The sequence below is a fragment of the Crocodylus siamensis genome, chromosome 13 (genome assembly GCF_052110815.1).
Source record: "Crocodylus siamensis isolate JL-2025a chromosome 13, ASM5211081v1, whole genome shotgun sequence".
Taxonomy (NCBI): Eukaryota; Metazoa; Chordata; order Crocodylia; family Crocodylidae; genus Crocodylus; species Crocodylus siamensis.
The window spans coordinates 1,796,852-1,812,957 of NC_143407.1; the positions used below are offsets into that span (position 1 = coordinate 1,796,852).

The window sequence follows — 16,106 nt, forward strand, 5'->3', positions numbered from 1 at the left end:
TTAAGAATAATAATCATCCCATGAGCTGTGCAATCATACTTTTTGTCTTAGTGAGTGTTGAATTCACAAGCCCAGTAAGACTGGGACCATACTTGGGGCAGCCTTCCATTAAAAAGTACCAAGTTTCCATAGTGATACAGCAAGAAGGTTTTCCACCAAGTCCAATCTCCAGCCTGGGTGATACCATAATAGTGTAAGCGGCCTGCTTTTTCACAGTTTGTGCTAATCCATAGCATTATTTGGACATACACATGTGATGAGGGCGCAAGAATGAGCCCCGGGCTCTTGCGGTCATGGAAGATCACATGCTAGTTTTCTCCAAGAAAAAGGGCAGCTACATTTAGCATCTGGCTAGATTCCAACTCAAGAAGTTATAGACTGCCTTCCTAAATCCTCAGCATCCCTGTCATTTGGAGATGCCATTGCTCCACATTGCTAAACCCCAGCTGTGCAGTTCTGGACACCCTGCTGCCCTCTGCTACGCAGGCTGCCCAAATGATCTCATCATTAACCTCCCAGATACACAAAGCTCTTGGTTCAGAGGCCATATCTTTTATTAGACCAACCAAATAGGATAAATAAAAAAAATAAATAGAATCTCTCTTATCAGACCAACTAAATAGAATATTAACACTAATTTTATTAACCTCACAGAATATTTGTAAGGCTTAATTAATGTTGGCAAACCCCATGCCTTCTAGAACCTCTTCATCGGCAGGATGCGGTCTCCAGGGCTTTCAGTCTGGCACCTTTCATGAACTTTAAATGAACTTTAATTATGAATACAAGAGTCTATATCGTGCCCTTGTACTACCACCATTCAGCTGCTGCCCTGCAGCCTGCATTGCCATCACCAGTTTTGATTGTATCCGTTACAAGTGTTACTCGTTCTAGCTGCTCCCGGCTTGCTCTCTCTCTTACACTGTCATCAATTCAAAACCAGCTCCAGCAGTTCATGAGTTTTTGCAGCCGTCTAAAATCTTGTAATTTAGCAGCTGTTGCAACATGACCTAATCCTTAAACCGCGATTCCTCTCCTGGCTATCCTATGAATCGGCTTTACTAATACACGACTGCAAATGGAGCCCTCCCCTCAGTCCTTTTAGGACCCTTCATGCCTCCCAGGGGAGCAGAAATTGTGCCGAAAGAGACAAGACCTTGATTGTTAGATCCATGCCTCGAAAAGCAATGCATGCCCCGTTGTTAAGGTGTGCTTTGCATCACTGCCTCAAGCCATGGATGTGTGTTGGACACAAATGCCATAGGTGAGCACAGAGAAGCTCAATTGCTTCCAGATGATGCTACCTCAACTGGAGGAGCTGGCACAGCAGTCACAAAACACTGCAGAAGGAGAAGGCTCCATTTGGTTTTCAGAGGGAGGATGCGATATATTGAAGCACCTAATCCAGATTGCCTGTACACATGCAGTTCTATCACTCTGCGTAGAAAGTTTCACCCAGACACAAGGTTGAGCATGAGACAGGTCCAACAGCTTCCAGGAGCTGTTCTTCCCAGCATCTTCCCTGATCTGACAACTCCAGAAGTATTAGTAATCACAAAATCATAGATAAGGAGGTTGGGAGGGACCTCAGGAGCTCACATCTAGTCCAACCCCCTGCTCAAAGCAGGACCAGCCCCAACTACATCATCCCAGCCAAGGCTTTGTCAAGCTGGGCCTTAAAAACCTCCAAGGATGGAGATCCCACCACCTCCCTAGGTAACCTGTTCCAGTGCTTCACCACCGTCTGTGCGAGAGAGTTTTTTCCTAATAAGTTATTAGCAATAACCAACCTAAACCTCCCTGGCTGCAACTTTAGACCATTAATCCTTGCTCTGTCATCTGCCATCACTGAGAACAGATTCTTAATGAGTGATTTCTTATTATTAAGTAAATGCAGGTCTAGAGATTGTTGCAATGCTGTGTGTCCTTCCCCTTGCTCCCAGATGCGTGTTGTCAGAAGGAACGCAGCAGAGAAAAGCTATCCTGTAGTTGCTAGATTAATCAAGTTGTGCTATAGACCAAATATGCCCCAGGGCACAAGGAGCTGAGCACCGCAGCCATTTCAAAAGGGATGGGTGGATACTCAGAGCTTTTAAAAAATGAACAAACAACCTTTTCTTTTTTTAATTATAAATCACATTAAAAAAAAGAGTTCAAGTTGTATTTGTCATTTGGTTCTCATTCTGACGGGATACAGAGAGTTAGAAGCTGGGGCATTTTCAAGTGTCAGTATGTATGCCTTTTACACTGCACCCAATACCTTCTCCACCGTGCCTTAAAAAATGTAATGCAAACACATATGGCTCAATTCAATAGTATTTCATCCAAATAGTTCTGCAGTAACTAATCCCAGGGGTGAGCACTGGAGCAGACCTATTAGACCTCCTTCCAGTCCCACCTACTCCAGCCAGTGCTAGATTTCTCCTTCCAACATATTTCCCACTGTTTGTCCAGCATGTCAAGCAAAAATGTGCCGAGCAATATCACTTCCAAACATCCCATAAGCCAACCTTTTATACAGTGCTGTTTTATAGCACTACCGTTAAAGCCCAGACAAAGAGGGCAGAACCAGGGCAACCATTGCACCTTCTGCAAACACACAGAGGACCCTGCTCAGTGCTGTGTGTCAGAAGGGTCATGTTTGAGACAAGTGATTAAATTTTAGTCCTACCACATCTGAGGAAAGCAGGAGGGGGAAAAAAAAGGAAAGAAAAAAAGCACCTTTTTTGACAGCATCAAGTGAGGCTGAAGAGGTGGTTGCTTAACAAGGGCCTTTAAACGATCTTCATGTAAGGCAACATCTCAAAAGTTAATAGACATAAAGAGTGTTTTACTGATTACAGGCATTGCACAAGGCTTTCATGAGCTGACTGTAGGTGAATCCGAAAGAAAGGCTTTGCGTGCTACAATTAAGCTTTAGCCAGTGATGTGTGAAGCAATTACAGAAAATTCAGAAAGTTGAAAATGTCACAGAAATACTGTCCCTTTGCCCTCTGTGCCAGAAACTGAGCTTTTCTCTGGAGACCCAGGAGGGCAATAGCCCAGGGAAGATCTCGTTAGGATCTTTTATTTCAGATATTGGGTCAAATGGCCTAGCTGCTTTCTAGCATGGAAAATGAGCACGGGAAAGAGCCTGGAGCCCAGCCCGCTTAGCTAGCTGGTGTGTAATGGACCGGGATCACGAAGATCTGTGTTACAGCAAGGTGATCCTTATTTTACTGACACTCTTAATGCCGCATCACTGCCTGGACCAGCCAAGAAGTCAGACAGATCCAGTAAGTACTCTCCCTGTGTCCTGCCAATGAAGGGGTTACCTGAATCCAGATAACCCCTTCATTTTCTGGGCACAGAAAGAGTACTTATACTTTGCCACAAGAGGACTGATGCTCCTAAGTCACTTTGTTCCTTTTGCAACTGCCACATGGGTTTGATACTCGCTCCTCACTTGCATCACGCCTTGCAAAAAGTGACAGCGGTTCCTGTAGCCCAGAGGATTGAAGCCTACCCTGGGTTGTGTTTGTTTTTTCCCCTTCTTCCAGCTCATGTCAGTTGTATTTCCTCTTTGGATAATGTACATTTGCAGAAAGTCACAAATGCCTTAGTAAATCTGCTCAGAAATGCCAATAAACCCCATCAGTAACTGTCTTGATCACATGCCTATGAAAAAGGGGGCTAACTGCCATGACTATGACAGGATCCGCTGTATCTTGTGATCAGTCAAACTCCCCAGGTGTGCGCGCTCGTGTTTTACCTGCCTGACGGCCTTTTGCAGAGCGGAGGCTGGAAATTACTTCTAGAGGGCAAACTGCAGGGGAACACAAACTTCCCCTGGCCGAGGTCACTGCTGCATCTGTCGAGTACAGGGGGGTTGCTTTCACGCAGCCAACAGCTGGTGCCCAATTACAATTCAGAGTCCTGATAAATTATTCTGTGATACGGGGGAATCATGAGTGATGGGGCAGTCAGTTAGAATTAAGACGTCCAATCATCTGTGACACAATATGGGGATTGTGTCAGGCCAAACTGTAAATCAGGATTCAGAGTCCCAATTACCTTTACTATAATACGGCATTCAGGGAGCCAGGCCACTCAATCACATGTCTAAGCCCTGAGCAGTTACAGCACTATATGCTCCATTAGGGAATAATAGCAACACTTCTGATATTGCTTTGTTGAGTTGCCATAAGCTAAAATATTGAGGATTTCTCCACACGTTGACAGTATTAGGTTTAGGTAAAGTTGCAGGCAGCGTTAGCAATCTGCAAAATAAAAGCACAAATATGAGCAAAGTAGTCTTTTACACAGTGGTGATTTTTGTCTCTAAAGAAGCTGAACCAACATGATTTACCACCAGCATCAGAATGAAAGGGATTGTTTTCTCTCTGATTCTACAGGTATTATTCAAAATGCAAAATGCAGTTGTTAATGAAAAGAGGGCTGTGCAGAACTCGGTCATTTGGAATTGCAGAGGTCTGTCTGTACATTTTCCAGTTGGATTCACACCCCTCAGTGAGCCCGAAGGTGTGAATGAATGCAATTTCTGATAAAAGTATACATATATAAAACCAAATTATCAATCCTAATCGGCTAGATGCTGGACCCCCTGCTTAGCAAATTGTGTACACCCAGGTGAATTCCACAGTGAACACAAAGCCAGTGGTAAGAGTCTGCCTATATTGGAAAGTGCATACAGGACAACAGGGAGTGAAAATGTAAAGTGGATACTTTAATTCATTACGAAGGGAGCCTTTGGATGGTTTGGTTTAATCTACTGCCAGATCTCATGTGGAATGTGTGTTCACATAAGGAGTTAGTGTGGATTATCTGTTGCACTGGAACATTACTTTCCCTGTGTAGTCAAGCCCAAAAGGTTAGTCCCAAAGCAGGCGTAACTCACAGTTCCAGCTGTCTTTGAGCAGAGCTCTAAATCACAGCTTTTCTGCCATCTGCTGTAGGCAAGGGCCTCATTTCCTTCTCGCCTACATGTGGGACTCCGCTGACATCAGTAGTGCAACTTAGGTGTAAAATAGGCAATAAGGGAAAAGAAAATGGGTGTCCTGTGCTGCAAGGAGAATGCACACCCTGTTGCACACCTACTTGAACCCCCTGCCTCAGTACTGGTGGTATCTCGGGTGAACATGCATAATAAATCCACACCACGTAGTCGATAGCATAATGCCATATATGCTGGGGAAAAGCCATCCAGATGGCTGAACTGGTGCTGTTAGGTTGCAAAGCATGAGATCATATCATGTCATCCTGTGACATAATGCCAAACTAAAAGCATTAGTTTTGGTCTTAAAGGGATCTAGCCCTTTTGAAAACTCTACTTAGATATTCCGGCTGTGTATTATTGAGTACCAAGTGAAAGGCTTGTCTGAGTTTTTGGCAGGAATCCTGTATAACATCAGGAAAACACCACGTGCAGCTGGGAGGCAAATATGGGGTGGGGGGGATTAGCGTTTAGCCATTGCTCTCCAGCTCGGCCTCTCATTTTGTCTGCTTGCTCAGTGAATTTGCACAGCGTCTTGGGCCAGAAGAGTGACCTCTTTGTCTTTGTTCCCCTCTAGTTATGGTGACATGGTGCCCAAGACCATTGCTGGGAAGATCTTTGGCTCTATTTGCTCGCTGAGTGGGGTGCTGGTCATTGCTCTGCCGGTTCCAGTTATTGTTTCCAACTTCAGCCGAATTTACCATCAGAATCAGAGAGCTGACAAACGAAGAGCACAAAAGGTAAGTCTTGCTCACGTGGCATCTCGCACTGACTGGCTACTGTGACTGCAGTCCTACAGGTGACGTTGCTTTATGGGGACTCTAGCGCTCGCCATGCAGGTCCAACATAGCCTTTCAGTACCACGAGAGCCCTTCTCATTTAAGGAAGAGTTAACAACGCATAAATAAGGATAAAACTGGCCATCTCCCCATCCCCGTCAGGGCAAGGATCGTTGCAATATTGTAGTCGGTCCCTGGTCACTTGGGGATTTAACTGTTGTCATGATGTCACAGCCTAGCCACCGAGTATTATGGAAAAATAGGGACCATTTTGAGGACCTTCTCCACAAAAGCTTGCATACATAAGCTAAGAGGAAGCCCCAGCCTTTATCAGTATGGGGCACAGGATACACAAGTGTCAAGTGTAAGTCTGTGTCTGTTTAAGCAGAGGGCAGTGTGCACCCATCCTACCCATCTATCTGCATCTACCCACAAAGACATGCATACACACCTACGTATATTGACCCACAAACAAATCCTCACAGCTATTAACTATACAGAGATGCAAGCTGGTTACCTCCGACACAGGCTGTCTAGTCTTGTGTGAACAATGGGTTTCCATTGTTTGTCCTTGCTATGCATCAATCTGGTTCCACTATAGCAGAAAATGTAAATCCTAATGTTTTTTCTTTATCAGAAGTTCTTTATCTCTCTAGCTTCTTTTCTTATTCTATTCAGGCCTTTAGAAAAGTGCACAAACCAACCAGCTACTGCATCCCAAACAGAAAGAAGTGCTGGCTATATACAGCAGCCCCTAGAAATGTTAGAGCTTTATTGAATATTGGAAAATTTGGGCAGTTTTAACTAGAAAGAAAAACTTACAGATTCAGTGCCAAAGCACAGCAGATTTATTTCAGGCCAGCCAATGTATACTACAGGTGGGATTGCAGAATCAAGGTATTTTTTAATAGCCTCTAGAGATTTAAAATTTGTTTTCCTCTGTTGGATGCTGTCTCAGTCTGCCAGGTATCCAATGCCCATGGGACACGGGGGAGAGTTGTAGTCATAAGATGTGTTATTTCTGCCCCAGGCAGGCATCTAGGCTGTCTCCCTCTTGCATCTCAGAAAGCGAAGAGGGGACTTGCCAGCCTACAAGTGTTGGCAATCTAGACCTGCAGAAGAACAGAAGGTAGACAGCTGCCACGTATGAATAAGATGTTTTTACTGTGAATGAGCTGCAGCTATTGCCTCTAGATTCAAACTGGATCTGACTGTGGGTATTAAACCTTACAAAAAGTTGATGGGACTTTTTTTTTAATGTGTGTAAAGCAATATAAATATATATGCCTATATAGAAAAGAGTAAAACATAATATAGATTCTTTAGAATGGAAGTATGAAACATGTTCATGTTCACACACACACACACACACACACACCTGTCTATTTGTTCACACAATGCACGTTTATATTTAAGAAAGGAATGGTTTTCATGTCAGACCAGCACAGAGGAAGGAAAAGTGCAAGAATTCCCCACTGAGCAGAGGGACTGCAGTTGTCTCTCAGTGCTTCGTGGTGTTGAAGCAGTAATAGAGCCAAGGGGATGAAGTCCTGCCTCACTGCTGAAGCTTCTTTGAGGGCTGTGACATAGGAGGGAACAAATGGTTGCATCTTCAAACTTAAGCATCTGAGGAGCAGCTGAGGAAGAAACCCAGTGTAGGGGATAGTGGGGCAGTAGCATCCATCCCACTGGTACATGTACTCCAGCGCAGTGGAGAAAATCTCTAGGGTAGAGGATGCCAACCCTTTTGGTGCACAGATCACATCAAAGCGAGGCTCCCCACTTGCTTACACCAGTATAAATCATGAGTCTTTGCTGAAATCAAAACAGTAATGTTAGCATGAAACTAGTGTACATGAGCAGAGTAAGACCTGTCCTCTCTCGATGCCTCTCCGCTAATTCCCAGTTGAGCACCATCCTTGTGCAGAGTGAGTGTCAAATGCTGCCACTGAAGATGCTGTACAACAGTTTTTGCAGGGTCCTTGATTATACTAGGAAGAGAACAGGGGATGAATGAAGCCATGTAGTTTAAGGAGACTGTAACCAAAGCAACGTATATGCATTGATTCACAGGTTTCTGACACTGCAAAAGTCCAGTTGAATCTTGTAGCTGAGTAAATGTTGCCCAAGGTTCTCGTCTATAAATCTGAAAATAAAATACAAAAGAATAAATTCAATTAATCAAAGCCAGGTGATAGGGCTGTGTCTGGCACGTCTACCCTCTGGAGACAAATCCTCAGTTCTAGAGACAAATCCTCAGTAATTGACTTTCTTCTAATTAGCTACAATGGCACCTAGGCACCTCCTTGTCTTTTGCAGAAGAGACGGGAACAAAGCGAATAAGCGTTAACATGTCTGTTGAGCTGTCCAAGTGACAGCCATTGCGACAACAGCTGTAATGAGCTGGATTTCTCCCGCAATAAAAAAACCAAGAGAAATATACTCTTAAACTCAAGTTTTCTAAATGCATAAAGAAAACAACCCAGGGAAATAAATACAATCTGGAGTGAGCTGTCGGAGAAATAAATACAGCATGCACGTACTCCAGCATCTAACTTACCACCAAACGTGATTTCAGAAGAGAATATACATGGAATACCAAAGCAACTGGCACTGGTAAGAAAGGAATATAAGACTGAGATTTTAAAAGGCACCTAAGGGACTTGACTGAGGGTATGAGGAAATTCAATGGATTTGGGTGTCAAAATCCTGTAAATGCCTTTAAAATCCAAGGCTGAATTCTTACCCTACATTCAAGATGAGGGCCTTGTTAGGTCCTGGCTAGGAAGATCCCTTCCTGAAGATCTCCCAAAGTTTCAGCTGCCTGGATATCATCCAGGACTCCTTGACATGACCTGTATGCCTGAAGAAGGGTGTTTGTGCCCAAAAGCTTGCAAAGAACAATTTGTCCAACTATTTAAATCGGTCTAATACAAGACATCGTGTCTGCCCAAAGAGCCTTGATTTGACATGACCCATGCACGCAAAGAGCTGCGCATCTCCAGCTTCGAAAGCTGCCTCCCTGTGTTGCGTCTGTTTAGTGCTGATAGGATTCCAGTCTCCAGCAGAGTCAACCCTCTACCTTTCACCAGTGCTAGAATCTACCTTTAAAATTAAACATAAAATCCCCTCTAATGAACAATTCAATCCCAAACACCACTCTTCATCAGAATCTTAGTGGGAAAAAGCAATGAACAGGTAATGAACAGGACCATATTACAAGCATTATAATTGAATATCATGCAGCTCTGATGTTATGTGTTAATGGAAAATTTAACTTTGGTTCACTGGAGGACAGATAGATCCACTTTCCATCCTCTCTGCACTTGGAGACTTCAATTTCAAACCTTGGAATCACAACATAAAGAGCAACAAAACCGTATCCAATTAACAATTAATTTCCCAGCACTGTGATCTTACAGGTCACTCAAATACCGTTTAAGCAGCCACAAACACAATCCATTCATTGCTAATCAGGAGCATCTATTGCAACTTCAAAACTCTAATTTTTTTTAAAAAGTTAACCAATTGCCTTCATTTAAGAAATCATTTGTGATCGAGTATTAACTAAAAATGAAACGTTTTTAAAGAGGAATACGTGCTTGCAGCTGTGAGGTGGGCCAAATAAGCAAGAGTATTATTGTTATCATCTGCATTGTTGGCTATTTTGTTCCACCGAAATTCAAACAACGCTCCCTAATGACGCCCAATGCTGCAAGATGCTGGTGCTATAAATGTATGCACACCATGAGACAGCACCCACCTTCATGTCCTTATAGTCTCAATAGGCAAGGTGTGCTGCCTGCCATGTCCTGAATCCCATTCCAGCACCTTAGCCACAAACCTGTCCTTCCACCAAGCCTCCTTCCCAGCCAGCCAGCTTTCACCCTGAAGTTTTCTGCACTGAGACCCCCTCTTTTTTTCCTGGCTGTCGATCCAGTCTGTGAAGATGAGATATGCTGTTAACCTTGATGCTTCCATGATTGATTGCAGCTCTTATCAGGGCTGCTGTATTGACACACACGATATATAATTTTCCCCTGGATTTGAATGTCTAATTCCCCTTGTGCTGGATACATTTCTGAATTAGTCAAGTTTTCTCAAGTCAGAAGCATGAGCAATTCTCACATGCCCATCACTGTATGAAAACAACAGAAAGGGAGAGAGAGAACAGGACTCTCAGGGATGATCTACTATAGGATATAAGAAGCAACCTTAAACCTCACGTTGGTGCCAGCACCACCCCTCCAGTGTCCTGAGCTCCATATTCTGAGGCCGCATAAGTCTGCATAATGGTCAAATCTGCGGCCCAGCCAATGACGGTATCTGTGTGGGCCCTGCAAGGAGGGTAGGATAACGCTCTTTACACTTATATGGCTTCTTCTTGGTTTAATGGCCACATTGAAAGAGGATGGGCAAGCTTACAGCACCACACAACTCTTCTTGTTCTCTGCTGCCTGGTATTTTCTAGCCAGCAATTCAGGGCAGCCCCCAAGCTGTTATAAATGGTATCTACCTTCTTTTCCAGATTCCCCCATTTTTGCTCAAAATAATTTAAAAAGATGAAGACTCTTAAATCTAGAGATAAATACCACTGAATGTGGGATGTTGACTTGAGGACTCCGATGAGAAGGGGTAATGGCAAGCGTGCCGTGTATATGGCTGCATGAGCCGTTCACAGAGACATGTCGACAGGAGGAGAGCAACATTAAACCCAAATCCTCCAGGCTGACTTAAGCTTTGGGAGTGCCTGCCTTATTTCGAGGGGTTGAAAAGTAGGAAAATATTCAACAACACTTGCTGCTTTCTTGCTGTATTAGCTAAGGCCCAGCTTTTTCTTACCTCTCCAGCCTTAGCAGTGAAAGAGTTCAAATGGCTTGAGCAAATATTCGCAGGTGTTTATTACCAGATCAACTCTCACATCCTTCAAAAATAAATGGAGACAAAATTTGCCTTAAAGGAATAAAAATCACCAGTGGTTTAAACACCCGGAAGATAAATTACTCTTCGCCAACCTGTACTGTAAAAGAATTAATTACAGTGAAATCTGGCAATCTTAATACATGGTGCCACATCATCAAAATTTGTCCTCCAGCAGCAAAACCCAGGTCAGCCAGAGCAGAAGATGAATGGATCTTTTATGACATAGTTCATTTAGGTAAAGTTGGATTTTTTCCCCTCTTGTTTGGGGTTTTTTGAGTGATGTTCTATAAATAGACCTTCCTGACATTGATGGGAGGCTGTTCCAGAGTGAATGTCACAGCTTTGGAGTCTGCAGATTTGAACTTCGAAGGCTCGGCGACAGAGTGGCTGTTCACCGCCTATCTGTGTTGGAATCTCTCCCTCGGTAATGAGGAGTTGTTCACTTTCCACTCTGCAGAGGATCGGTGTGAAGCACCAGGAGACTAGTGTCAGATGTGGTCTCTCTGGGTCAGCAGGGAGGAGGATTGCAAATGTTTGGAAGCACCCTCCAAAAATAAGGATGGTCTTCTGCTTTTTAAGCCTGGAGGTGAAGCAGTCGGTCACAGGCAGGGAACGTGCAGCCCCTTTTATACCCAGGCAAATCGGAAATAACTCCTCTAACGGCTGCGGTCGTAAGAAGGAGAATGATACAATATGTACTCCAGCAATTAGGTACCCTACATATAACTCGAAGTGGCTTCCCTCGGGGGAGAGAAAGGTGTCAGATGCTAGACATGATGCTAATCGTGCACTACTCGAGGGCTCTCAAGTAATGCGGTGATGAGGAATACCTGGGCACCTGAAGAGAACGGAGGAAGTTTTTTTCCAGTGGGTATAAATTCCTTTAAAGCTTCCAAAAATCTGGATGCCCTTCCAGTGCCTACTTGAATGACTCACACCTCTCAGCCCTGTAAGACTACTTGGGAACCTTGTGACAGTAGTTTGCTTTGAGAGATTTCTGGCAGTCCTTGAGCATTTATTCCTGTGGCTTTGAGTGGAGAAACAGCAGAGACCAGTCATTGACAATGTCCTTGTCTTTGCACAAACTCTACCAGCAACAGCATCACAAGGAAAGTGGGGGAAAGCTCACCGAAAAGGCTGGATCTGCTCAATGTCCAGTGGGCAACCTCTTTCCCCCCATATCTTCAGGGATGCTGATGCATCTTTTGTACTACTTAAATTGCCCTACTTTAAAAATAACCAGCTCAAGTGCCTCGCTGAGCTGGATTAAGTGTTGCAAACAAAGCGAGCGTGCTCTGTTGGTCTTCTTAAATACTGACACCAGGCTTCTGAAAACTCAGCTAAAGGTCCTCTCTCCAGCTGCCATGCTGATGGAGAGGGCTGGCCAAACCAGGTCTGAGACAGGCTGCCTGTTCACCAATCAAGCAAAAGTTCAGTGTGCATTAGATGAATGGGTGTTGTGCTGAGTTCATACAGGAGCTGCCAATCACCGCCAGGTAATGGCACTAGTGGGTGTCATGCCAGGGTTTTATGCCTGAACATTTTGAAAGGGGTTGATTCTTTCCTTCATAGTCCTCGCCTCCCTTCTGTGGGCAGAGATCTCCCGGAGCAGCTGCAATTACAGCCTGCCTAATTATGGCAATCCCCACCCTGTTGGCTCAAAGGTCATCTCCCAAAAAGAGTCAGGCCTTGGCAATAAGCTACAGCAAGAACTTTAAACATTGGGGTTTCTGGGCATGAACGTGGAGCCTGGAGGAAGCTCTTAGTGCAGATGGCACCGATCCAGCTCAGCAGCTACAGGCTACGATGCCTGAGGGACAAACCATGGACTCACAACAGAACAACCTCTAAGCCTGGACTGGAGCCTTCATGTGCAGATCTGAGGCTGTTTCTTCTCATTTCCATATGTCCCAGGGGCCCCAGGCTGGGTGGGGGTGGGGAGGAGGGCGGCTGGCAGCACTAAACCATCCTGCTCTCCCGCAGTGCTAGCTGGGGATCGGACTTAATTCATTCAAAAGCCTAGTGTGTGTAAACACTGATGCAATGCTCCAACATAAACACATTTATATTTTATAAATATATTTAATTTAATGAGGATTAAACCCCGTGGTGTGTACAGATGTCCTTTGGTGCTAGAGTAGCAGATGTCATAAATCCTTTTTGAAAGCACTGTTGCAGCTACCCTGAGGCCAGGAGATCATTTTAGAAGTGCAGCTCCCAATAATACGTTTGGTAGGTGGACCGGTGTGAATGACGCTGCCAGAAATAGGCACCCGCTTGCTCATCTAAAGCAATCTGACCTCTAGAGCTGTTCTCAGGTCTCAACATTTGGCCATGCGCACTCTTTCGTGCTGAGATCCTCCAGACAATTGGCTTGAAACCACTGTGTGCAACCCAGGAAGGCTCTTGGGGAAAATACTGGGGATCTTCCTACCTTGCAGGAAGAAGAGGTCATCAATGGCATCAGCTTCTTACCCAAAGGAAGACACCACTTTGCCCTTTCCACGATGGGGGAGAAATGTAAACAGGCAGATGCTGAAGGATGCTGTGAGCAGTCCCACTACAGCAAGCCTGCGATTTACTGATAAGATTTGCCAGGTCAGTGAAGGTACAACAAAGCCTCATGTCCGAGGTGGATTAGCATGGCTTTGGCAATGTCTTGCACAAATTGTCCACTCTCACAGGCATAAAACTTCGGCAATCACAGGGCTTCCACTGCTAATACCAGGCCTGAGGTCAGCGTGCTTTCAAAGCCACTAGCTGCTTAGTCTGCCCAATACGTTTCATGTAGGAGCAAGTAGCCTTTGCTTACCACGTTTTGAGCCAGGAAGTGTGTTCGAAAACCCTTTTTCGTCCTGCACACGGCAAGCATTCAGCAGAGGACCAAAGCCCCCCGTGCAGATAAGGAAACTACGATGCAGGGGAAAATCATTTCCCAGAGCAGCTCTCACATAAAACAATACCACAAGATGCTTTACAGGAGTGAAAATTACAGGCTATCAAAGAGTATATGGTATAAATTAGGGGAAGCAACGGAGTGGACACATTGTCTGGCAGATGAATTAAAGCATTCAATCATAGGACCAATAACAGAGGGAGAGAGGAATTAAGGGGCAAGGGAGAAACAATATCTTTTCAGATGAGAGTCGATGAGGTGGAAAGAGATGCAGGAAGGTTATTCCTGGCAGTGAGCTCCACGTGAAAAAGCTTTCACGCTGGCAGCCATGAGCCCGCAGAGAGGGATGAAGAGGTAACTATGACAATGTTTTTAAAGGGGCTCAAGCCTACACAAGGAACAACCAAAATGAAAATGTCCTTCCAATTGTTTTATGAGAGGCGTGTTAAAAACAGCTTGTTCCCAGTGTTAGAGCCCTTGTCCCCAGCGGCACGGAAAATGGGATGGCAGACAGAAGAGAAGATGAAGAGTGATGATGATGAAGAGAACGCTTAACACTAGATTTATGGCATCATCTTATCCCTGAGAAAGATGTCCTACACATCTGTCAATAGCAAGGCCATTATCATAATTGATTTGCTGCCAGGTGGGGGAGCCCGGGCTGAAATTCCCAGCATGGCTGTTCAGTTCCTTCGGCTGACCAGGGCTGGGCACACTCGACTGGTGTCCCTCCTCTAGAGAGAGGAAGAGGGGTGGCCAGCAGGGACTCCTCGAGAGGACACGTGAGCTGCCTAAGCAGAGGCTTTCAGCTGCAACGAAGAAAAAAAACTACATTCTGCTTTTTGTTCGGGGAGACAAAAATCAATTTGGATTTCCATGGGGGAAATCTTTTTTTTTTTTTTGCCTCTTATCTGCTTCTCATCTTCTCCTGTGGGAATAGGAGAAAGGGAGGAGAAACTGCTGGTTTCGTTTGCATTTTATATGTCGATATGAATATTCCACAGACCGATTCAAAGTAAACCTCCTTTTGTTTGTCCTCGTTAGCGAAAGTACATCCAATAACCTTTTCCACCAGCTCCCATCCAGACCCCTGCTCTCTGCACCCTGCTGGATATCCCTTCCCCATCCCTCTGCGGGTGACATGGAAGCTCCTGACCTGGAGCTGAAAGGTTCAGCCTCCAACCCCAGGGCACGTAGTTGAGCTCTGAGCCCCTTCCCAGTCGTGGTCCATTGCTTCCCACCTCCACCATACACCTGGGGGGCAAAGCACACCAGTCCTGCTTTTGGGGGCTGAGATCCAAGGCCCTAGAGAGAGTAGGGGACCAGGTGTGTCTCGTGCGTCTTCTGACCTGAACAGACACGCTCTGACTTCACTGGGCTCCCTGGCGTAAAACTGCCCTGACCTTTCTGAAGCCCACGCCTGGATTCCTCCACCCATGTCTCCCTCCACCACGCCTCAGTTACTAAACTGAGAAAATCCCACTGACTTTCCAACCTCAACAGGGCATTGTAAGAATGACTGTAATGCCTGTAAGCATAAAGTGCTAACGATGCCCGTATCATATAATTATTGACAGCATTCATAACCTGAAGTTCAGATTCACACAAGTGACTGTACCAGAGGTTCCTAACACACGACCCCAGTCCGAACATAGGAGCAAAATCACGTGATTTTACTAAACCATCACCACTAGGCAGCAGAGCTTGTACCAGTAAATGCTGGCAGACCTCTCTTCAGACCTGAGCATACAATCTAAAATATGCTCATAAAAAAACACTGGGGGAAACTGCCATCTGCTTGTGAACAGTCCACAAACTAAAGTCACTGTACGAATTGCTCCATAGGACACGTCTGCGCTGCTTTGCTCTTCATGGAGGTAAAGCAGATCTCATCTGTTTACTATGCAGATCATTGCGTGACGGTAATTCAAGCCACCTGTTCCTCATGTAAGTGTAGCTGCTTAGACCTAACTCAGCATTAACTCCAAGCAAACATGATCACAAGAAGCAATTGCGTGCATTGTCTGTGTGCTCCCCCATCCAGCAGCCAGTTCATTTTAGTCCACATCAAAAGCATGAGCTTCGTTAGCTATCGAGCCCGGACAATTAGAAGCCCTTCCGGTAAGAACGTACAACAATGCTGGAATGCAAAAACAAGGGCCAGAGAAACGAGTCACCATGGCAACCCTGAAGCTTTCCTCTGACAAATTAGGGGGAGCTTTCGGAGATCCTGGTACCGAGCATGAGACAGGCTGCTCCTGGGAGGATGGCCGTGAACACTTCTGTGGCGCTCTGTACAAGGTGCCCGCTCCCCCTTGCAAAGGATCCAGGTCATAGGACCTCCCTCTTCTCGGTATCCACTCTGGCCCCAGGTGGTGATCAGTTCCCACTTGCCAGGGGATGGTGTTGTCTCAGTTAACTGTCCGCACAGTCACACACGCGTGCACTTCCAAGCATCTAGTCATCGGAGCTTGCACACACACTGTGCACCTTCTACCGGTCAAAGCCGAGTTGT

At 45.2% G+C, this 16,106-nt stretch overlaps 1 protein-coding gene across 3 annotated transcripts in view; it reads left to right on the forward strand.

Annotated features, from left to right (window-relative positions):
• KCND3 (potassium voltage-gated channel subfamily D member 3) overlaps window positions 1–16,106 on the forward strand; it is a 205,217-nt gene that overhangs the window by 154,141 nt on the left and 34,970 nt on the right. For all 3 annotated transcript variants that reach the window (XM_090024908.1, XM_090024909.1, XM_090024910.1), the window contains exon 3: window positions 5,571–5,733. In XM_090024908.1, coding sequence (XP_089881034.1) covers window positions 5,571–5,733 — 163 coding nt within the window. The remainder of the gene's footprint in view (window positions 1–5,570; window positions 5,734–16,106) is intronic.